Source organism: Podarcis raffonei, chromosome 5 (assembly GCF_027172205.1).
Source record: "Podarcis raffonei isolate rPodRaf1 chromosome 5, rPodRaf1.pri, whole genome shotgun sequence".
NCBI lineage: Eukaryota > Metazoa > Chordata > Lepidosauria > Squamata > Lacertidae > Podarcis > Podarcis raffonei.
In genome coordinates, this window is record NC_070606.1 from 27,845,905 (window position 1) to 27,869,785 (window position 23,881).

At 42.2% G+C, this 23,881-nt stretch overlaps 1 protein-coding gene across 12 annotated transcripts in view; it reads right to left on the reverse strand.

The window, feature by feature from the left end:
- The window catches only part of ANK3 (ankyrin 3), a 383,552-nt gene that overhangs the window by 128,850 nt on the left and 230,821 nt on the right, over window positions 1–23,881 (reverse strand). For 8 of the 12 annotated variants that reach the window (XM_053388311.1, XM_053388319.1, XM_053388320.1 and 5 more), the window contains 5 exons: window positions 10,280–10,381; window positions 9,440–9,538; window positions 8,305–8,403; window positions 3,166–3,264; window positions 2,197–2,382 (listed from right to left, as the gene is read on the reverse strand). In XM_053388311.1, coding sequence (XP_053244286.1) covers window positions 2,197–2,382; window positions 3,166–3,264; window positions 8,305–8,403; window positions 9,440–9,538; window positions 10,280–10,381 — 585 coding nt within the window. Of the gene's footprint in view, window positions 1–854; window positions 879–2,196; window positions 2,383–3,165; window positions 3,265–3,463; window positions 3,521–8,304; window positions 8,404–9,439; window positions 9,539–10,279; window positions 10,382–23,881 lie in introns of all 12 variants that reach the window. The other 4 variants (XM_053388318.1, XM_053388308.1, XM_053388310.1 and 1 more) reach the window with 2 other exon arrangements.

Below are 23,881 nucleotides of genomic sequence, written 5' to 3' on the forward strand. Positions count from 1 at the left end.
ATGTGACTTAAAAAAAGAAAAAGAGGGCTCCTTCTATAAAAGATCAACCCCCCCACTGTGAGCAATCAAACTGGGTTAATATTATGAGATCCCCAACTCTAATTAGAAAGCGTCTAGCCAACCAGATAGTTTCAGTGACTTGTTTTCATATTTTAGACATTTTTTAATAATAATAATAATAATAATAATAAAAATTTTCTCTTCTTGAAACAGTGCTAAAACATGCAGCAATTCAACCAGTCCCCGCAATGTGTGGAATCTCAGAAGGAACTTGACACATTTCTAAAACCATCAGCAAGCCTCTTTAGCCATGCTAGCTGTCACTGCCTCAACTTGAAAAGTGTTTACACATTTCTGAATTGCCCAGAAGAACCAGCACCTTCCTCCTACCCCCCCACCCTTTTTGTTGACACTGACAGTAAAGTGTCATGCAAGAGCCTAAAGGAACTAAGTCCTGGATGCAAAAGTGTGTCAGGGATGTCTGCAGCTCTTGACACAGCTGATTAAAAAAACAACCACACACATTTTATATGGCATTGGAAACCCGGGCGCTTTCCTCTTGCGCAAAATTACCCTTTTCGGCTGTGACAATTAGTTCCAAAGGAAGCTTGCTTGTACGCCTTTATGAACGCTCGTTTCAGCTGCAGAAAGCCCTGGTAAATAACTAAAACTACATTCTGCTCTAGCACATGCCACTTTTTGTTGAATCTAAAGCAGGTCTCTACTCCTCTAAGAAGGCAATGCAGAGAAGAGAAGGAAGGAATGACGCAGCAGCAGCAGCTCTACATTGTGGGAAAGTGATGATGCACATATATTTATATATTTATAGATATATAATATATTTTCATATATACCTCAGTTGTTCTATTCACCATCATCTAGGTTAACACATTTGGAAGCAAAGAAGGGGGAGAAAATGAACGGTTAGTTCTCTACCGGTGATAATGGATGCAGAAAGCTTTGTGACTGCTGTGTGGACACGACAATGAAAGCACAAATAGGCACAGAAGGAAAGCGAGGCTGAATGGTAGGCTATTCCCCCCCCCAAACATGAATGAGGTTTTGTCGTTTCCCCCCATGGTAAAAACAGAGATTCAGAAACCCCGCTTTTTCCATGTCAGCCTTCAAGTCTATGACCTGGTTTGCATGATCAAATCCTGGCTTAATAAGCTCAGATATGCATGAGCTCCATGCAACTGCCCATGCAGCAACTTCACTTCCACTTTGCTCCTCCTTCTGCAGGAGCATGGAAACTAAATGGGAATCTGCAGATTCTATAGATTCCCCTCCACACCTGGAAATTATTTAACAGCATCCAAACAAGGTAGGATTTTTAAGCCAATTGTAAACTGTAGCTCCATGTCCTGAAAGCTTTTGCAGAAGCCATTAACCACAGTTTCCCAGTTTGCACAAAACAGGAAGCTATAATTAATTGTGACTTCCTGACTCGCCTTTCCACTTGTGCAACAGGAGAAACGAAGCAGCAGTGAAGAGTCTGTGGGTGGGTGCACAGAGCTAATGCATATCTGAAGGCTTATTAAAGCATGGTTTGATTGTCCGGATGCAGCCTCTGCCGACCTTTAAAGAAGAAAACTAAACACAGTTATTGCTTCCATACTGCAGTGAATGATATACATCAAAGTCCTTCTCTGAGTTCAGTCTTTCTGCCACACTCTGATCTAAGCTCCAGTGTGATCAAGAAACAGAACCCAGAACATCAGTAACAACCAATTTGCCATTTAATTATTCTATCACAGTTGCAGATACTAGCATTTGGCTCAGATATAGACCAACATGTTTCTTCCCCCTTCACAAGAAAAAGTATGGAATGAAAAGTAGGCCTTTGCCCCTTGTGATCCACCAAGCCAAAAAGCCTGTCATTTGATCATGGTGGCCTGCTATAACACTTGATAAATCTCTTGGTTCTGATAAATCTCTTGGTTCTGTTGCGTTCCCAGAGTTGATAAAACAGTCATGGCTGCTGGGCTAACATTGCCTTGGTAAATCGCATGTGGTGCAGGTCCAACTTGCAACGGTGCTAAATGAAACTGCAGCAGTAAAACCTAGAAAAGACTTAGGCTACTCTCAATTTGTTAACACAGAGAAGCAGAGATACTATATGCATCACTCAATCTGTTGTTGTTTCTTCTTCTTCTTCTTCTTTTTCCTCAGGAAAAAACAAGAACTGTTACTAACCTTGGACTCCACATCTGCATTGTGGTCATTCTGCAGCAACAATGCAGCTGCCTTGGTGTCGTCCTTGCGTGCAGCAATGTGGAGAGCAGGAAGACGGACTTTCCCCTTCGTGTCATTTTCAAGCAACAAGGAAACCACCTGGTCATGGCCCTGTTGAAGAGCTACGGCCAATGGCGTGAATCCATCCTACCGGACAACAACAATAATTAGCAGACATGTCTTTAAGGAACCCAATTCAACGCTGCATTGTTGTTGTTTTGTACTTAATAGGCAAAGCTATGTGTAAACTAACATGGGTGTTTGGCATCAGTGATGGGCTGGCTGAGAGGGAACAAACTGAAATAAAGTTCATACAAGAAAGAGATGCTGATTCTTAGGAGGCCTAACAGCCCAGGGACAAGATGGCAGCCTGTTCTGGACAGGGCTGCATTCCCCTTTAAGAATAAATAAATCAATACTTGGGAATACTCCTCGACCCAACCTTGTTCTTAGGTACTCAGGTAGTGACTGTAGCCAGGATTACTTTTGCACACATGGAGAAAGTGTGCCAGCTGGGCCTATTCCCTGAAAGCTCAGACTTGCCCCTGCATTAGTTGCATCTCAGATGGATTACTGTAATGCACTGTGGATCTGCCCTTGAAAATAGCTTGGAGACTCCAACTGATTTGAATGAGCTTTAGTTCCTGCTATTGCTAAATTTCATTTGCTGATATGTTAAGCTCTGGTTCTTTGCATTCTTAAACATCAATGCTGACTTTATACTGGTAATTATGTTTTGATTATGGATTATCTGTGGATGTCTCTGGTACTGCACCAGACAAGAGCTTCCAATGTGGCTAATTTCTCCTGGGGTTTGTGCACACCTCTAATGTTTTCATTTATTTCATATGAAGGAGTGGTGCTATGTTGTACTTCCACATTGCAATATATTTAACGCTTTGGCAAAGACAGCATAAAATGAACATTTACCTCTGTGGCAAGGCTCTGGCTTGCCCCATTATCAAGAAGAAACTTAACCACTTCCAGATGATTTTCTTGGGCTGCCATATATAATGGTGTGAAGCCATTCTGAAAAAGAAAAACATAATAGTATAACTTTTCCTTGGAAACCTAAAGTTTTGATCAAGTGATCATTGTAGTCCTCTTACTTAGAATCATCTAGGCATAGTTAGACATGCAACAGAATGGGATGGCAGAGTCCTGATTTGGCAGAAAAGATTGTACCAGTTCAGGCTGCAGGTGATGGATCACATTTCTGAATGCTCACCAGTGTGAAAAACTTCTTTCCTGTTGTGCTGCCTTTTTTACTTTCAGGGAGTGTTATCTGTGGTAAAGTGGTATTATAAATAAATAGCAGGTCAACAGGAGAAGCACAGTTGTCATTCAGACAACATATGGTTAGTCCTACGTATAGTGAACTGAGACAAGTCAACTTCAAACCCTAGTTTTAAAAGCTAGCTTATTTCCCTAAACTGTAGTTAAGATTAACCACAGTTTTAAGTTTGGACATAGTGATAAACTGTGGTTAATTAAAACAGAAGTAAAAACTTCTAATCTCCTTCTTGAGGCTACTCCAGAGAAGGAGAGGAAGTGGGGCAGGTGCACAAACCTAAGGTTTATGTATTTAACACTAAGACACAGTTTATCATAGAGTTGGACAGAGGGCTTTTAGGTCATCTGGTTCAAGCCTCTGCTCCTTGCAGGACATTCCGAGCTACAGCACCCCAAACAGGTAGCTGTTCGTCTATTTAGTGCTACATCCAAACCAGATCTATATTTAAAAGCATTATTTTGTTTTGTGAAGGCTTCCTGTATACTCCTCCATGTCGCCAATGCTGACTCAGCAACCTTGGCCCAGCTACTGAGTTCTGGGGGAAAGAGTCAATGCCTTGGAAATGCAAGGTCAGCTTCAGGAAATAACGCTTACGATTCTTCTCATCCCTCTCTGCTGACTTCAGTAAATGGTCCACAGACTATGCTTCCCAAAGGAGTGTGAAACAACTGGCATTGCAATTAGATTAGATTGCTAATCTGTAGATTAGTCCTAGCTATAGGGCTGTTGTACACATTACACAGAGGGAGACCTGGGATTGCCATTGAGAGTACGCCCCAAAGTTGTTCATCACATGTGCAAACTGCATTATTTGAAATGTATGAAATGGCCCCGTGGAAAAGAGTGTTGTGAGTCATAAGGGCTCATCATCTAAAGGAGAGGAAGCCCCAGCGGAACTTCTTCCTCTGTGGAGGAAGGAGTGTTTGTTTCCTACAAACAGGCTCCTCCTGCTCTCCATAAGGCAATGTGCTGCCCAGTTATCAGCTGACATGCTCCAGGATCATTTTGAAAACTCAACATAGGTTTCCAGTTAGCCAGATGGGCAGGAGGTCTTCAGCTGTTCCTAGTCAGCTGGATGACAGCTGGCAAAATTGAACGTGGTGTCCAACTGGAAAAAAGAACTGGGCAAATCCAAAGGCGCATTTTAAATAGAAATGTCACAGAATTGCGTTCTTTGCCAATGTAACTTCAGCCATTAAAAAAGAAAGAAAGAAAAAATCTCCCACAACCAATGAAAATAATCTCTGCTTGAGTGGGTTATTTAGGTTTCCCCTCAGCTAAAAATAAAATAAAATGTTAGAAACGAGAGATGTTTGGTCAAGACTTTGCAGTCAGAAGACCTGTAGCGTTGGTAGGCTTTATCTCTGTGTTAATACTATCTTGTTAATTTTATAATATCTTTTAGGCTGTTGAGATGTTTAAATATTACTATTATTATTAATTGTATTTCTATACCAGCCTTCATCCAAGGAACACAGGGCAGTTTGCAACATAACAATGGAAGAATGCATAACATAGTAACAAGCAGTTTTAATGTGGTTTGGAACACGGAATTATCACATCATCATTATTTATCACATTTCTATACCACCTTCCATCTGAAGATCACAGGGCAATTTACAATAAAAACAAAAATACAGACCATAGTAACCAACAAAAACATAACCCCTCCCACAACCTCAAAGGCCATAGATTGTTTAATTAGCTAAAGGCCTGGGAGAAGAGGAATGTTTTTGCCTGGCGCCTAAAAATATGTAACAAAGGCGCCAGATGATCCTCCCTAGGGAGAGCATTCCACAAGCGGGGAGCCACTGCAGAAAAGGCCCTTTCTTGTGTTGCCACCTTCTAGATCTTTCACAGAGGAGGCATGCAAAGAGGGGCCTCAGATGATGAGTGCAGGGTCTGGTTTAGTTCATGGGTTAATGTCTATTTTTATTTTATTAACTACCTTGTGGGCTGTTAGAATTCTTGCTCCATGATTGCAGTCATAGGATTGTTGTCTATCACATGACGGTGTATGTTTTGACTCCACAGAGTGGGAAGTGACGGAGGCAGGATGTTTGTGTTACAGTGTTCCGTGAAGTGGGACTATTGTCCTTTGTTCTTTTTCTCTCTGCTGTGTGATGCTAGAGAGAGAGGGAGCCATGATGCAGTACTCGGTGTGTGTTGATATGTAAACAAAGTAGATTAGCCAAAATGCTAAATTGCTGAGGTCTGTCATGTAAACTGACTCTGTGGATCCCTAAGTGTGCCGGTGTCTGTTGGCATCGGTCGCTGTGGTGTTCGGGCTGAAGAAAGGTTTTGAAGCTGTTGAATGAATGACCAGGAGGGAGAGAACATGCCAGTCGGGCATGTGTCTCTACCAGGGTCCTACTCAAATGTAGGAAGAGCTCCTGGTTCAGGCCAGAAGGCACAATAGAAATTATTGACACTACAAACCTTGCCTTCTTTTCCCATACTGCCCCATGTTGGACATGTTGAAACGAACCAGACCAGGGGTAGCCAAAGTGGGGCCCTCAAGATGTTCTTGGACTCCAACTCCCATCATCCCCAGCCAGCATGGCCCATGCTCAGGGATGACGGGAGCTGCAGCCCACCAACATCTGGAGGGCACCATGTTGGCTAACCCTTCACCAGGCCATTCACATTGATAGCCCTTCTGTTACTTAGCTTGATATATGCAGCAGCCTGCTCCTACCCAGGTCTATGGTAGGAAAGCTACTCATAGCGCAAAGAGGAGTACCCAGTTGGGAGGTTAAGAAGTGTTTAAGCCTCTGGACCAAATTGGGGGCAGGGATGCTCTTTAGGTGGCAACGTGTATTTAATAACTTCGTGACATGCTACATTTGGTGGCCATCCTCGTTCTACTGAGCGAGGCTAAGGACTTCTGTCCAGATAGCACTGTTGAGAGAGGCATGGTGAATGGGGTCCTGGGAAAGAACAGGACACTGTGAGCTGTAGCGCTGGAAACCTGGTGCCTCATGGTACACCTAATTACAGCAAAAGCACACAGCGTGCAGGCCAGCGTGGCATGGGAACTCAGCACTCCCATGGAATAGGGCTGGCCCAAGATGAACCACAAAATGGCATCCCCCCCACCCTCCCTGCCAGAGGAGAAGGGGTGAGTGAAGATCTACATCAGGACCTGCTGACTCTGTGGACTTCACTGCCTGAGGCAGTTCCCTCATCTTGCCTTATGGGTGGAGCCTCTCCACGCCCTGCTCTCCACATGTGGAGGAAACAGTCATGGCGAAGTATGATTGACCCATTCTGAGGGAACATGCAAGCCCCATCCCAGGAATCACCCCATGCTCCAAACTCTGCAAACAAAAAAAGGTCAAATTGACCTTGGGCAATTCAGAATCTTTTCATCCTATCCGTATAAGGAATATAAAACGGAAGGTGTGTGTGTGTACATATAAGTTACAGAGTACTAAAGCAGTGCAGAAGAAACATTATTTCAAAACACATTATTTTAAACCTTCCTTTTCACAAGCCTGCCATCAAAACATTGGGTGGAGATAGGATTCTTATTTCATTATGGCAGGATAAGCACATTTACTATGGCAGGCTTTATTTCAAGGGGGATTTCAGTTTGGCATTTTCACTAACATTGCAAAGGAACTGTGAACCACAAGCCCTTTCACAATGCAAGCCCAGGGATCCTCCCCTGTTCTCCTTTTATCATCAGCCATTCCAGCCATGTAGCAATGCAGTTTGGATGATGCTGGAGGGCACACCTTAAGCAAGAAGGTGAAATGTATGGCTGTGCTCTGTGTCACTGGACCTTTTATACACAGAAACACACGGTGACCAGCATTCATCTCATTGGTTAACTGTACAGAAAGTTGATGGAAATGCACTTTGAGAAGGGACTTTATTCCTCCTAGGCAACAGAGACTGAATTTTGGAGGAGAAAGACAGCATTAGTTGAGCACTGCTTTCTTAAGAGCCTGAAGTAGACCTGAACCCAAAGTACTCTCTTCTCTCAACATTTCAGCAGCACAAAGAGAAAGAGAGCAGGGGTTCCGTTTTCCAATTATTATTTCCCCACAACTTCTCACCTGTGTTTGGACAGTTATGCTAGAAAGCTGGTGTTGCTTTAATAGTTAGAATGTCAGCCTAGGACTGGGTAGACCCAGGTTCAACTCTCCCCACAGCCAAGGAGCTCATTGGGAGATCTTGGGCCTATCACTATATGTCAACCTGGAAGTCAACACAAAGTGGTTCAGATTGTTCCTGGAGAGTGATTGGGAGCAGGCCTGGGCTCAATCTGCCACACCCATGCCTTCTCCTATTCCTCTTGCCATGAAAATAAGTCAGGGTTTAATCTTTCAAGTTCAGGAGAGATGTTGCATTTCTGTGAGGAGATATGGGGAGGTCGTGCACAAGGACATGACCCACTCCTGACTTCTCCTTAGGTACAACATGGATGGAGGCAACGTCTGAAAAGGGCACAAGTTTCATTACAAGGACTGAGTTTGTGCAAATCACTCTGCCCAATAATTTATTCCAAATGTTAATTCTTGGAAAGCTATCAGACATAAAAGATTAATGTTATCATGGGGGGGGTTCCAAAAAAAGAAAAAAAGGAAGGAAGGAAGGAAGGAAGGAAGGAAGGAAGGAAGGAAGGAAGGAAGAAAGGAAGGAAGGAAGGAAGGAAGGAAGGAAAGAAAGAAGGAAAGGAAAGGGAAGGTAAGGGAAGGAAAGGAGAAAAAAGACAGACTGCATGTAAACCCACATCAGCCTTTGAGCCCTAAGCAAAGCAATTTTACCTGTGATTGTGCATTGACATTGGCCCCGCTCGTAACCAGCACTTTCACCACTTCGGTTTGCCCAGCCAGAGATGCTATGTGCAGAGCTGTGTTTCCTTTCTGAAATGAGATAAGGGGACGGAATGTGAAACATGCCTAATGAAGTCCAGTAGCATATGCAGCAGGAAGACATGGCTGAACTTGTCAATTGAGTAACAGGCTCTGTGTTCGATGACCAGGGATATTACTGGGGTCTTGCAAATTATTTTGGCAGTGTCCCCATTAGAAATTTAGGCTGCTGCAGTTCATAACTCATCATACTACCCAACTGTTTTAGAGTTAAATCATTTTAATACATATCAAGAAAAAATGGCTTAAGATATTATAAATACAATAATTTAAATATTACAAGCTAAATCATCGGTGCTTGGAAAAACCTGTAGAGTTATGAGGGCTACTTGAAATATGCATTACGAGACTGCAGCTAATCTGAATGGTTTTATTTGGATTTCATTGACATAATTCCCATACTGAGATGCAAAAGTTGGATTATGCGAAAGACAGAATTATAGATCATTGTACAACAAGTCAAACTTTCCATAATTCCTTCTTCCTTTGTGCTGCTATGAAAAGTAAAATATATATGTTCACTTTTCCATATGATCAGCATTATCCAGGAGTGAATAATTTTTTGGACCAAGAACCACATCACCAAAGTGGAAAGATTTTTTTAAAAAAAAAAGATGTAAAAAAAAAACTTATGCAAACCTTAGGGATCAGTCAATTAGAACAATAAGTCATTTTCCTCCCTCAGTGGCCAGAGTCAGCACTCACCACTTGAATTTGCAGATTGAGAGAACAATGCCTTTGGCATGCTAAGTGTTTTTTCTACCAAGGATGTATCTATCCAACCCTAATCACTGACTATATAGAAAGTGGGCCGGTAATTGAAGGACGACTCATTCCCTGACGGGAATTTGCCTATATATTTGTCATCTGTATGACAGGAGATTTCACACACAAAAAATTACATCACACCTTCCTCTACAGCTCCTGACCTTTAAGGCCTTATTGTCTGCATTCAATTGGCCAACACTTTGTGAGTGAGGAATCTGTGTAGGAAAACAGCAGGACACTTAGATATCAGCTAACAGACCTTTGTTGCTGCATCCACATTGGCACCTCTCTGTATCAGTTCTGAAACAACTTCTACGTGGCCTTCTTTGGAGGCGAGATGGAGAGCGTTCAACCCATTCTGATAAAAACAAAAAGGAATGGGAAAGGTTGGTGCAGGGTGCCCAGAACAACACGCAATATGTCAAGAGGCCTAAAAGGTCACATTCCGACACGATGAGAGCTTGTGGAAAGGAAATAAAGAAAGCTATTCTCAAACCCATTTTCTAATTAATTGCTTCTATGAAGCAATACATATTTCAAAGTGGTAAGCTACCTTGTAGTTGGAACATGCTACAAATCGATTCTAACAATACAATTACAACCACCTCTTTTTTGCACAGTATGATGTGCCCTGATGCGGCAGTATTAAGCAAGAGCCAGACTTCAGCTAGACTTACTTCCTTGAATGTTAGAGCTTTTTCTTTCATGAAATCAGAACTTAATGCAAAGCTGTACTCCTATGTGCAGTTCCTCACTTACATGAGAGTTAAGCCCCAGTGGACTTAGTAGGTCTTACTTCTAAAGTAGACATGAACAGAATAGCATTGTTGACTTATCTCACTTTGTTTTTTCCTTTCTACTTCCATCCTTTCTCCCTTCTGTTCTGCATATATTAGTTCGTGAGCCATTTTGGCAGGAACCTATTTACACTTTGTACAGTGCTTATGTAAGTTGAAAGAATAATTATGATGATGTAATGATCCACATAGTTCCATTTGCTTAAACTTTAGGACTATACCAAATGACAGCTGAAGTAGGTGCAAATGTAAACGAGTAAGAATTCAAACCAAAACACTTGTTAATCAAATACTTATACAACCTGATTGCAGATGTTGATGTCCACTCCACTTTTTAAGTAGTCAAGAGCCTTTTCTAAGTTGCCCGCCCGGGCAGCTCGTAGGTAACTTGCATTGGTGTCAGACTGCAAGAGAAGAAAAAGAGGAAATAAGACATTTAAAATCCTGAACACAAGGCACAAACTAAGTGAAGCTGACATATCAATTGCACTTTGTGCTTTATAACTGGAAACATTCACACACTGAACCAAAATAATCTACATTCTGCACGAGGATAATTCGCATTCGCCAATTCAATAATATATTTTATTTACAATATTTTTTCTTAAGCCAGTATTTTTTAATAATTAAAAAATCCCGCCTTGTCAGATGGCATCAGTATAGATCAGATCCAGCCCAATTGCATGTTGCACATGATGGCATTCCCAACGCACATTAGTAATGCTTGCATATATATATATATATATATATATATATATATATATATATATATAACAAGTTTTATTATTATTAACTGCTCAGCTTGCTATCTATGTGAAATACTTTTGTTATATAAAAGTCTGTGATATAGAATTGTGCATACTGTATAAATTGTACACACTCCAGCCTTAGTACTGGCATTCTGATGGACTCCATCTCCCATCAGTCCCAGACAGCATAACCAACATCTAGAGATGATGGAAATTGCAGTCCACCAACATCTGAAAGGCACCAGTTTGGCTATTCCTTCTCTAGAGAAGAAATCTACCAAAACAGTCTGTTTGGCTTGAGGTCACAGCATGCCTTAATGTGTGGACATGGAAAAGTTAGGTATGCATATCTGCATTAGTCTGAGAAAGTAAAGAGTGAACAAGTGTGATTAAGGTAGCCTGGGTATGAAAAGGGATGTCTAAGGATTCCACTGCAAATGGACGATAATGCAAAATTCCCTCCATACCCTTGTTAGCTCAGAAATGGAAGCACTTGGAGCGAAAGCAATCAGCATGAGTTCTTAGTGGATTTTTTGAAAGTCCATAAATTATGTACAATTAACTATGCATCTTGGTAAACACGCAGTGCAATATAACTTTAAAAAATATATATTCATATTTACTAGTTATATCTCCTCTCTGCTCCCTGTAGATTTGTAAAAGGCTCATTCCTTTCCCAATTCAATTTCCCACAGAACAGCAGCCCTCAAAACACTCACACATTTACACAAAGTAAAATGAGACCGTAAAATTAAATACCATTTTAAAAAAATCATTTCTCTTAAGACCTGTTCAGGCATTATGCTTGAACAGGAGATATAAACTCATATAGGAGGCACTGGGCTTTGTATGCCAACCTCACCCCACAACACCCCCATATGTACACCGGTCTCTTCCTGACCATCCGATGATGAGCAGGAAAGGTCTGCAGGGGTGCACTATCCATGTTTGCTCGGCTTCAATTCATGTTCAAGTGAACCCATGCAGATAGCCCCCTACAAACCTTCCATACTCAACACTGGAAGGTTAGGGACTATGAGGGCAGGATAGGCATGTGTTCCTCCATGCTCCCTATGCCAGCTATTTTCAGATCAGGCACAACACCTGGATACAGCTCTGTGATTGCTTTTAAGCTATAAATCACCTTTGGTTCCTTGACAGAAAGGAGATGTCTTTCAGTGACTTTTGCCCAGTGCCAGCACAATTACCCAGCAATCACTATTATCGCTACACAAGCCGCATATGACTATTAGCTATTTGGGGTTTCAGGGCTGGATTTCATGCAGAGACTTTGACATCACAGGTTCCCCCTGCTGGGAAAGAACTACAAGCAAAAACAATTTGGCTGATTGTGAAGCTGGCCTCTCACTTCTAGACTTCTCAAGTAGCCAACTGCTCCCTCATAAGACTTTATTCTATCAAGTAACCATTACCAGGGGTCTAAAAAGCATGTGAGCTCTAGATTCTGCTGCCAAGGCACCTGCCACATTCTGGCAGCTTCTGTCCACAAGCTATCAGGTTTTGTGCAGGGGTGTCCCCAGCTTCCCCCACTCCCAAAAAATTCCACCCTGGCTCCTAACCTTTCTCTCCAAGTATTATCCTAGCTTTGACTCTGTCATGCAATATTCCTCCAGATTCTGCCCTGGCTTGAATAATCTGGATGTCCTTTCTTTCCAATGGTGGCTGGTGCCCATTGGCAGGTAGGGAGGTCAGCAGTAGGTGGCGCTAGAGGCAGTGACAGGCAGAGCCAATGAGTTCTAGTTCTGTCCCCATCCTGCTGAATATTAGCAGGGCAACACTGAGACTAAGGAAGAGGAAGCTGGTGGCCAGGAACACCTCCAGGACTTGATATATGTGAGGAGGGAGGCTGGCTGATAGGGCAATGACTCATTTACTCAAATGAACCAGCCTTCACTGCCTCCTTCACTCAACCACATGCTGTCCCCACCCAAAGTGGCCCTTATTTCTGAAATTGCAAAACGAGCAACCTGAATCACCCCCAACACTTGCTAACTGCTGTGAACAATGCATGTTATCACAGGAGGCAGGTAATGCTAAAGCTCTTTCAAACAACCAGGCACATGGGCACGTATATAGAAAGCCAGCATTTTATCAGGATTATCAAGGATCTCAGGGACCTTTTTCTGTCGCAGTGTTAACAAGTTGCCGGTTTGGCATAGTCAGCAGGTGGGTTACAAAAAAAAAAAATCTCCATCAGCAGTTTTCAGCAGTTTCTGGCCAGAGAGGGGAGGGATGGTTCAGGCAGAGGAATGCTGTTGATAAAACCCACTCCTCAGAGATAGTGGGATCCAAACTAATTATAAAACAGAGACTTAACATGGGCAGCCTTTCAAAGTCATTGCATTTTTACCCCTCCACTGCTTGTGGAGTTTTTGGCAAGTCCAACTTTTCAAACAACCCTGATGTGAGAAGCCATCACAATTACCTCAGCCATGTAACTAATAAGAGCACAACATCCCTAACAAGTTGGCTACCCCTAGTTAAAGTCTGAATTTATTTTCCCTGTTTTTTAAAAGGTCGCCTTGCCCTTGTGTAATGGTTACCAGCTTCCCACTTGTGTGTTGCTTTTACTTTGAATAAAAGACATACACATACACACACCCTGCCACCGCCACCACTGCCGCCATGACATTTTCAAGTGCAGGAGTTTTAAAATTAAAGGTTGTGGCACGGAGTGTGGGAAGTTCGATGGGGATTCTTGGCTTTTTCACTGAGTGCATTGCTAACATTTCTTTCTCATTAGGAACAAATGATTAAAATAGAAACAAAAACAAAAAGAGGGAGTCTTGGCTTTTGATTTTGTAAGGTTGCATACATACTTTCTAAGAAAGGGGTGGGCAACATGGGCCTTCCAGATGTTTTGGACTACAACTCTCATCAGCCCCAGAAAGCATGGTCGGTGGACAGGGATTACTGGAATTGTAGTCCACAACACCTGGAAGGTCCTATTTTGGCTAAGCCCTGTTCTGTGAAGTAAGTCTCACGGAAGTTAGTGGACTTACCTCTGAGTAAGCATGCATAGGATTATGCTGCACACAAGTTTTGTCATGGTTATCAAGTTATCACTTGCAGAAACCTAATTGAAACATGAAATTGAACTATTGTACTCTTGGATAATTCATTTCTGCAAATTTCAGTAGGTTTCCTGAACGACAAGTTCATGCTGGACTATGGCCAACGCCTTTCAATCTTCTGATGTTTGGAAACCCTTAAGGCTGAACACCCAAGGCAAAACTTGTTTGTTCCATGTTGTCCCACAGGGCTACCATATTTATTCATTCGTTCATTCATTCATACACACATACCTCTGAATTATAAATTCAAGATTATGCAGCAACTTGTGGTTCAAGCTCTCAGGCCCTGCCAGCATCAAAACATTTATTTACTGATAAGAGTCTCATATCTTCCAACCTTTCTCCAATGAAAATAGAGGTGTCCCATTCAATAACAACAACAACAACAACTATTATAGTTACTGTTATTATATTTATACTTCAGCTACTCTGTGTGGCTTCCAACATATATAAAAACATAATAAAACTTCCCTATACAGGGCTGCCTTCAGATGACTCCATACCCTCCAACATTTCTCTGATGAAAATAGGGACGTCCTAAGGAAAAGCAGGACATTCTGGGATCAAGTCAGGAACCGGGACGGCTTCTGTAAATCTGGGACTGTCCCTGGAAAAAGGGACACTTGGAGGATCTGGAGTCTTCCATCATTAACTGGTATGCTTTCGACAGCAGGGGGAACACAGTACCCAAGGATGCTCATCTATCATGCCCTGTTGCCCCAGGACCAGGATGCACATGAGATGCACATGACCATCAAGAGACAAAAACTGCCCTTACTAACAGCCTAATGGTAAAGCACATGTGGGAAGGGGGCAAAAACGGCTGTCCACTGCCAGTTACCTGGCTGCTGGACTATTTCCTTGCTTGCTTCCCATGCCTGCTGGTGCAGCTTGTTCTTGTCCTGCTCTGTTTTGATGTAGCCCACCTCCTGCTCTCAGACTTCTACCTCCATCTTGGATCTTTTGCCTGCAATATGAATTTCACAACAGCCTGCTTCCTCTGCCATTACTAACCAAGAGCTGCTGCCATTTCTTGGAGCCAGATTCCATAAAGGTCCAGAAACCAAGCACTTGATCCTTTGTGATTAGTTATCAATGCTTTGATTTTTACAGCTCTTCCCAGGTGGCTCATAAGACTTCTTATAAACTGGAGATTGCATTATTTGAGTTGGGGGTTGGGGAATAACATACACTGAAAGTAAAGTTCACCTAGAAAATGAAGGTGGAAGTCAGCAGTGTAAAATCCCAAAGAGAGAGATTCTCTCTCTCAAGTGGATAATTATTCTTGGCATGCTGTTATAGCCTTTTTGCACGTTCTGCGATTTTCAAATTGTTTGAATGGTTGGTCCCATACAGACAGAACACTTTAGGTTGCTATTAGAGCAGTTTTTCAGAGGAAATAAAACACAACACCCTTTCTTTTCAAGTGTCAACATTTCTAAGTGGTCGATTGTGTTCTTTTAATTGCCACTGTACAAAGAAAAGGAAAATGGGTGTCTTCTGACCAGTCAAATATTGAGCAAATAATGGGGCTGGGACACTGATCAAAACTGGCTGCACTGTAGATGTTCAACGTTGCCTTTCCCTGAAACTGCAGCTTTCAATGTGCTTAGCCTTGCTTAGCCATGCATTGAATATGATCTCATATTCCCTTTTTACATTAATTATGGAGTTCCTGTAGCTGCAGTGCAGATAATGGCAAATTGGAAATGGTCAGAGAAGAAGCTACAGTCTGTATGGTATGCTCACACATAAGGTGACTGATGGTTTAACACTGTACCTTTTTCACATCTAATAATGATTGGTATAAGCTGAAGATAATTATCTTTACTTAATTCAGATACAGTGGTACCTCGGGTTACATATGCTTCAGGTTACAGATTCCGCTAACCCAGAAATAGTGCTTCAGGTTAAGAACTTTGCTTCAGGATAAGAACAGAAATCTTGCTCCAGCGGCACGGCAGCAGGCCCCATTAGCTAAAGTGGTGCTTCAGGTTAAGAACAGTTTCAGGTTAAGAACGGACCTCCGGAACAAATTAAGTACTTAACCTGAGGTACCACTGTACAGCATAAACATTCCAGCTGTGGTTTTTTTTAATATAGTGTGTTTTCAGGGGCCAGCCCAAGACATTTTGCTGCCTGAGGCAGAAGATAAGTTGGCACTTCTTCTTTCCATCACCAGACTGGTAAGTGAATCTTGGTTCAGTGTTGGACAGAATCCTACGGTGCCCCTGAGGCGAGCAGGAGAGCTTACAAAGTGCATAGCAGATGCAGCTCCAACACCTTATTGTTACTGTGCACACCTCAGGATTTGCCACCTGAGGTAGCTGCTTCATTCTGCCTAATGGTGGGATCCGGCTATGTGTAAACATGCAAAGTAAAACGCCAATAGTTCAACTCTGATTAAGCACATGGAGAAACTGGCTTCCGTCCATGGAAGGGAGGGCAACCTATGTTGCCCCCTGCCTCTGGTAGCAAAATTTCTTGGACTAACCCTCACACACACACACACACACAGAGATATGTGTGTGGTTGTCTTGTGTCTAGTGTGACATACATGGGGACACTGTTATCCTGTGAGATGTTAGATAGCTAACTGGATTCTTTTAAATTAAAAAAAGTTGTATTTTATGCTATTGTAATAAAGCTTGATTCATTTTTATATAACAATATTTATATGCCGCTGAATAATGTCCAAGGTGACTCAAGGCTCTGACAAGGGCTTTGAGCCCAACTCTTCCTGTCTAAGGCAAATACGCTTCATCTCATACACCACGTAACTTTCAAACTTCCTCAGAGAATCCTCTCCACAGCTGCTTGCCTGCTTGGGAACCTTCTTTTGGGGGTGTGAGAGGTGCACCTGAAGGTTGACTCTAGGGCTCAGTATTCACCATACCGTTAAAGCTCATCCAAAGTACATTCATTCTCTCAAAGTGCTGTGGTTTGTTAAGGGTTGCCGGGAACCGTTACGTCTGTGAGGGGTAAACTGCAGCATCCAGAATTCTCTGAGAGAAAGAATGTGCTTCGTCTGTAGGGCCTCTGTTGCCTTATGCAAACTGAATGTGACGTACACACAAAATGCCACAGAAGCAGAGGAGAATTGGAAAGTGGCATTTAAAGAGTATTTGGGAAAAACGTATCTGAGATTATGGATCTTCTCACTGAGATCCACATGCCAAGCTCTGCAGGACACCCAGAGTTTATTTATTTTTTTAAAAACTATATACCGCTTGATCCTCTTTAAAAAAAAAAAACCAAACACCCTCAAAGGATTCCTGGGAACACAGTTGGAAAACTATGGCCCTACACCACTACAAAAACAGTATTTATACTATTTTCATGTTATTTTGAATGTTTTTGTGGTATTTAACATTACTGTCATAGCATGGGTTTATTAAAAGAGCATTAGATTGTTGTTTGGCTTCCCTACTCCACCGTAAACATTTGTTGTGCAGAGAAACCTCTAGTGGGTTCTCATTGTTCTTGAACAGAACACATTCTGGCTTGTCTCCCAACAGAAGGATACTAACGTTTTTCATGGAATGGAGGTAGCAACCCTATTTTGAAGTGATGAACTTCTGTTTGAAGTCTCTCCTGGTCTTGCTATGTACAGCATGGAAGAAATCTTTGTACACAAAAGCTGTAGATTATGTACATTCTCAACAGAGAAGAAACTAACCCAAATCTAGCAGAGCCAAAAGCAGAAAGGGTCTGCTAAACACACAGCAGAATGAGCTGGTAGAAGGGACTGTACCACTTTCTCCACTTGTAGAGTCTGATACCACTTGAAAACAAACGAAAGACAAACAAAACAGCTCTCTATAAACAAGCGCATGGACTAACACTTTCCTTGTGGTGCTCATTTTCTGTTTAGCTGAGAGTCTTAATGTAGAGAAGCATTCAAAAATGTGATCCTTCTCCCACAGATTGAAGTGGTGCAGTCCAGGTCGCGGGTTTGAGCCCCACGTTGCATTGCAGGGGGTTGGACTAGATGACCCTTGTGGTCCATTCCAACTCTACACTTCTTTGATTCTATGACCACCTTGGGTAGTGGGATCCACAGGGGCAGCAGATAGTAGGTACTGCTAGTCTCTTTTCAGCTTTGTTCCCAACGTAGATCTTTACATCCCTCCCTTGTTCCTGATGCAGATATTCACTCACCCCTTCCTCCCTAGCAGGGCGGAGGCACCATTTTGTGGTTTGCCTCAGGTGCCAAAATGTCTCGGGTCGGCCCTGCTTGGAAGAGCACATTGCTTCTGTCTACTTCAGCAAATTTATGCCCCCAAATTTATGCTCTTTTTTGGGGGGTCTTAGATCTTGCCAAATTTGTCACTCAGCGAAAATAAAAATGTAAATTATCTTCTTTAGTGAGCTATTTTGACAAGGGGCAATCAAGCTCAACACAGGATTCCCATCTACCAGTTGATCCAAGATTTTACGTCTTGACAAACTTTCTTGGTAGCAAATGGATTTGGCTTTCCAAATGCTGAAGAGAACTGGCTGGGCTGGCCTCCCATCCCATCTGGTATATAATGGAGTGTTCTAGAACAGACTTGAATGGGATGTACTACTGGACAGAAGCAAAACAATCCACACCCCTTTAGTTCCTTCTGGGAACAAAACCCAAGGCGACAACTTGAAAACAAGAAAAGTAGAAACCTATCAAGACGCTTGGGGAATGTGTAGAACAGAATTAAACATAGTATTTGATCCCTGCTAGAGGCATGCAAATTGGGGTGGAGGCAGGCAGAGCAGTTGCCCAGAATTAATTTACCTTCTTCTGGGGGCAAAGCCTTGAAACTCCTCCAGATGTTTTGGACAACAGTTCCCATGAAACCCACTCAGTGGGCACACAGGGGCTGGTGGGAATTGCAGTTCCAAACATCTGGAAGGCACCATGCTGCTTTTTCTGGACAAATTTTGTAACCCAGATTATTGCCTTTCTATCCTGAAATGAACTAAAAAAGAAAAATAGCATCAATAACATCAAAATGTTGGCAACCTAAAACTGAGAGCAGGTGTTTGCATCTCTCTCTCTCTCTCTCTCTCTCTCTCTCTCTCTCTCTCTCTCTGTGTGTGTGTGTGTGTGTGTTATAGATTAACATTTTGAGGTAGTTGGGTCATTGCAGTCCTATACTTGGGAGGCAGTAAGTGGAATCCTTATTTTCCTGAATTTGTTTAAACTGTTATACTGTATTTATTATTTTATTTAAAAGATCTATAAGCTGCAACTGTCCTCCTAAGGTAGCTTGCATACAATATTAAAATGCAGGAACAACAATAGCAAGCTAATTACAAAAGCCATCATACCGTGCTAAAAAATATAAAAAGTCATAAAACCAGCCATAACACAGAGGCTAATAAAACCAGCTTAATAAACAAATTCAAAACCATTCTCACCATCTGCTGATTCACTCACTGGGAGGTACAAAAGCAAAAACCAAAAACCAAAATCAGAGGCAGAGGATTTTATTACCAACATTTTACCTCCATAGTCTGTTATTCAACCTGGCCATTGCTATATGATTTCATTTCTACAGCAGAGGCCCTGATAATTCTTTTTGCACGGAACAGTTAACTATAAAATGACATTAAAATACTGTTTTCTGATGACACAAAGAAAGAAAAACCAAAGCATTGTTTTCTGCTACTTTTGGGAGTTCCTTAAATTTCTTGCCAGTTTGTATATACCCTGTGCTGTTTGAACAGATTTTTGTTTCCCCTTTAAAAAAACAAACAAACTGAAAACCAACCTTGTTGGGCAGGGACACATTCATATAAAATAGATGTGACTTTAATCCTTTTCTTTCCAAATAAAATTTCAAAAAATTGTGCCAAAATTACTTAAAATCTATTCCATACACTGCCTTCTCAGGTCTCATGCCACATCAACAACATTTTAACTCAGAAACCACACCTAGCAGGTACATGCCATTGCTTTCCATGTCGCACCAGCAATCTTTGAATCAAAGAACCATCTCGTTTTGGGTACTGTGTGCACTGCTTTTGTTTCTCTAACTATCAGAGTTTTAGTTGAGATGATGCTCAGCACACCTTCCTCCACTTTTTAAATTTTTTTTTATTTTTTGCAGAGAAGATAAATTAACACAACATATCCAAGTTGGCAGCTGTGTGTAGGTAGCAATACAATCTAATATTTGAGGAACTCAAATATGATCAGCTATTGCCTCCCCACCCTTGCCCATCTTCAGCTGGGAAACAAATATAGAATGATAAAAGGAGGTCGACCTTTTATTTGGTCGTGTCGCTTTGCGAAACCCCAAGTCAATTATGTGTTTCTTCTTCAGATTAACAGTGGGAAGGGGCTAAACTGTCGGGTAATCACCAAATCAAATATAGTTTTGATTCATATCCATTTTTGAAGTTAATATGCTTTAAGAAGGGACACGAGTGGTGCTGTGGGTTAAATCACAGAGCCTAGGACTTGCCGATCAGAAGGTTGGCGGTTCAAATCCCCGTGACGGGGTGAGCTCCCGTTGCTCGGTCTCTGCTCCTGCCAACCTAGCAGTTCGAAAGCACGTCAAAGTGCAAGTAGATAAATAGGTACCGCTCCGGCGGGAAGGTAAACGGTGTTTCCGTGCGCTGCTCTGGTTCGCCAGAAGCGGCTTAGTCATGACCCGGAAGCTGTACGCAGACTCCCTCATCCAATAAAGTGAGATGAGCGCCGCAACCCCAGAGTCGGCCACGACTGGACCTAATGGTCAGGGGTGCCTTTACCTTTACCTTTTTATGCTTTAAGAACAGCTTTGTAAGAGGAAAAGGTGGCCACCCTGTGCAATATTTACTAGACTGCTGGGGGCTGCCAGAGAAGGGGTGGAGAGTTCTGCCTCTTCTGCCACAGCCTACTGAACTTCCATGATGGTGCAAGAGAACACAAAAAGCTCTCAATCAGTGGCGGAGCTTCATGCTCTGGCACCGGGGGGGGGCGTGAGCAGGCGGGGCCAGGGCTGGAGCGTGTCCTGGGGGCGTGGCGCACCACCCACAGGGGTGTGGCGGGCACCCTGGGGGTGTGGCACGCTGCCTGCGGGGGCATGGCGCCCAGCGTGGGTAGGGGAGCAGCTGCAATAGCACCCCATTGGGATTGCGCTGCCAGGGATGATGCACTCCCCCCGCACTCCTCTTCCTCCGCCACTGCACTCAATTCCTCCTCCCGCCAACCTGTTCACTTGCTACCAGGCTAGTGCTAAAATACAATGCATCTTTAGAACAAATCCTCAAACCAAAGGCAAAAACTCTCCCTCTTTAGGTTCTATAGACCTTTAAAACAAACTAACAAAACTATCGCTTATAGGTTTTGCTCATAAATGAGTCATATCAACAGAAACCAATCATCAAAATAACAAATGAAGACTTTTGCCATAACTTTTAATGATTGTGCACAGGCCGGAACTGACATAGTGACATATTCAAAAGTCACAACTTCAAAATGTGACACAATGATTTTCAGCTGAATCAATTAATAGACTTTTAAATGGAATGTCACTCTGTTCTCTGCAAATTGCTGTAAGTCAGAATGATAAAACTCATTTCAATGCCATTGTTCCCTCTATAAGATAACCAGTAAAAAGAGTTACTCATTGGAATTAGGAAGGCTGAACAATGCCCTCAGATGTACTCAAAGTAAAGAAGGCGGTGACATTTTTCCTAAAACGTTGAAAGAAGTAGCAATAAGGAACTTAAGTTCTGGTAATCAAATGTGCTTTATGTTTGCCAGTATTAAACAAATAATAATAATGTTTTTTCAAGGAATGCCTTCCCCTGTATCTGCCCACCCATGCCATTAGATCTGCCGTTGGCCAGTGGATGGGGAGGTCTGCCTCATCCCACCACTGGGGTAAGTGCATGATATACGGCCTTCTCTGTGGTGGCACTGTGACTCTGAAACAGCTTCCCCTGGCACTCTTATTGGTATCCCAGTGCCAGACTATGACCCACCTGTTCACTTGGGCATTATTGAGCAGTTAGTCACTGCTGGACTAACCTGCTGGACTAATCTGCTCTGGCCATCTGAAGTTGCTCTGTCCATCAATATATCTGATAATCTGCTTCAAAGGCTTTTTAGCAAACTCAGCCCCAAAACTCTTTACATATAAAAGTCTAATCTCCGCACTATGGATGAAACAAACTGCTTCCAAGAGTGATTCCTCATTTCTTCAAAGGCTGTCCTAAGAGAAACCAGAAATAGTTTCAAGCCAATGTTTACTGTCATTTTATAAGCCACTGTTTGCATTGCTGTTATTGCCAGTTCAGTTCCGCACAGATCAACAGGGACATTTCTGAATAATGTGTAGATTTAAACATCTCCATCTCATGTCCTACTTGACTAAATCACAGGCTGCTTGGGGCATGGAGGGGTGTGAGCAGGAAGTGTTCTACAGTCTAGTCAAGCAAACTTCTGAACCACATCAAACCTCTTGCTCCCTCCAATAAGCATTGAATATTTAAAGCTGCAACAAGCGAATATTCAGACAACATCCTGAAAACGTATTTCCAATCAGAGTTCCTACTTCTTATCTATTTTATGCTCTTTAACCCTGGATCCATTTTTGGATTAACCTCAACATTTTTAGTTGTTGCTAGTCACACAGATCTGAACTCAACAAATTCTAGAAGACAGGTTTCTTCCCTGGAAATAATTATTTACTACTACAGCCCAGTCTTAAAAAGCAGTGGTCTGTTTCTATGTTAAGCAATGCTCATAGTTTTGATCCTTTTTCCTGACAGTTCCAGCATATGCCAGGGTGCAATACTGAAGTTCACAATCCCTGTCTTCATCCCATCAAGTGAGGACATAAGACACACTCACTAACATTTCACAGATAGAAAAGGGGTCTTGCTTGTAATGGAGATCACTGCCTGATCATGACCCCATTACACACTCCAGTGGGGAGGGGTATTATTCTTCCTTTATTCTTATTCTGTTATTCCACAGTACCCTGTCCTTTACCAGTTCAAAAGGTTAAATAGGATGTGTTCTTTCTGTAAAAAATATATTGGGGTGAGAGGAGGAACGTGACACAAATGGGACTGGCCAAGAAAGAAAGAAAGAAAGAAGAAAGAAAGAAAAATTGCAATGTGGAATGTTTCTGCCCTCCGCTAGGATATTGTTTCATTGCCTCTTCCACCCATCCTTCCACACACACCATGCAACAAACAGAATTCTGCAGGCACTGAGCATGCACAGTTCTCACTGGGGGTCCCCCCCTTATTTTCACCCCTCCTGAATTTTTTGTACTTCCGCAAACCTTGGGGTTCCACCATGCTTGCTGATACCTCACCTCTAGTTCATGGGTGATACTGTTTGGGCTGTATAAGAACACACACTTTGTTTGCGGGGCAGTTATAATGGAATGAGCATTCATCCTGATTTGCTTGCATGGTGTTTATATGTGTCTGATTAATCATTTGTTCACCCCTCACTTTTCAAGTTTAAGTTTATTTCAAGTTTAAGTTTATTTGTTGCGCTAGGGCAACAGAGCACTTCAATCCACTTTAATTGAGCAAACCTGAAGCTCTAGCATGCACTGGAATAATAATAATAATAATAATAATAATAATAATAATAATAATAATAATAATAATATTTATATACCGCCCTTCATCTGTAGATCTCAGGACAGTTCACAACATAAAATCACAATATAAGAAACACAAATACATAATAAAAAGAAGAACAAAACCAAACCAATAACACTCCCCCCCACACACATTTAAAGGGCATCGTACGTCAATCAGCCAAAGGCCTGGTGGAAGAGGAACATTTCCCCTCCCACAAAATGCTGACAGTCTGGAGGGACCCTTAATTGTGCTTATATTCTATCTTTCCTCCAAAGGATCCAAGGGAATTATGTGGGAGCTGTTTCAGTTTATCCTGACAACTATCTTCATGAGGAAAGTCAAACTGAATGATGGTGACATGCCCAAGGTCACTGAGACAGCTTCACGGGTGTTTGAAGCAAATCTTCCTGCTTCAAATCCGATGCACTTATCAAGTCCAAAATTCCACAGCTCAGTGGTAAAGAACAAGACTTGGGTGCGC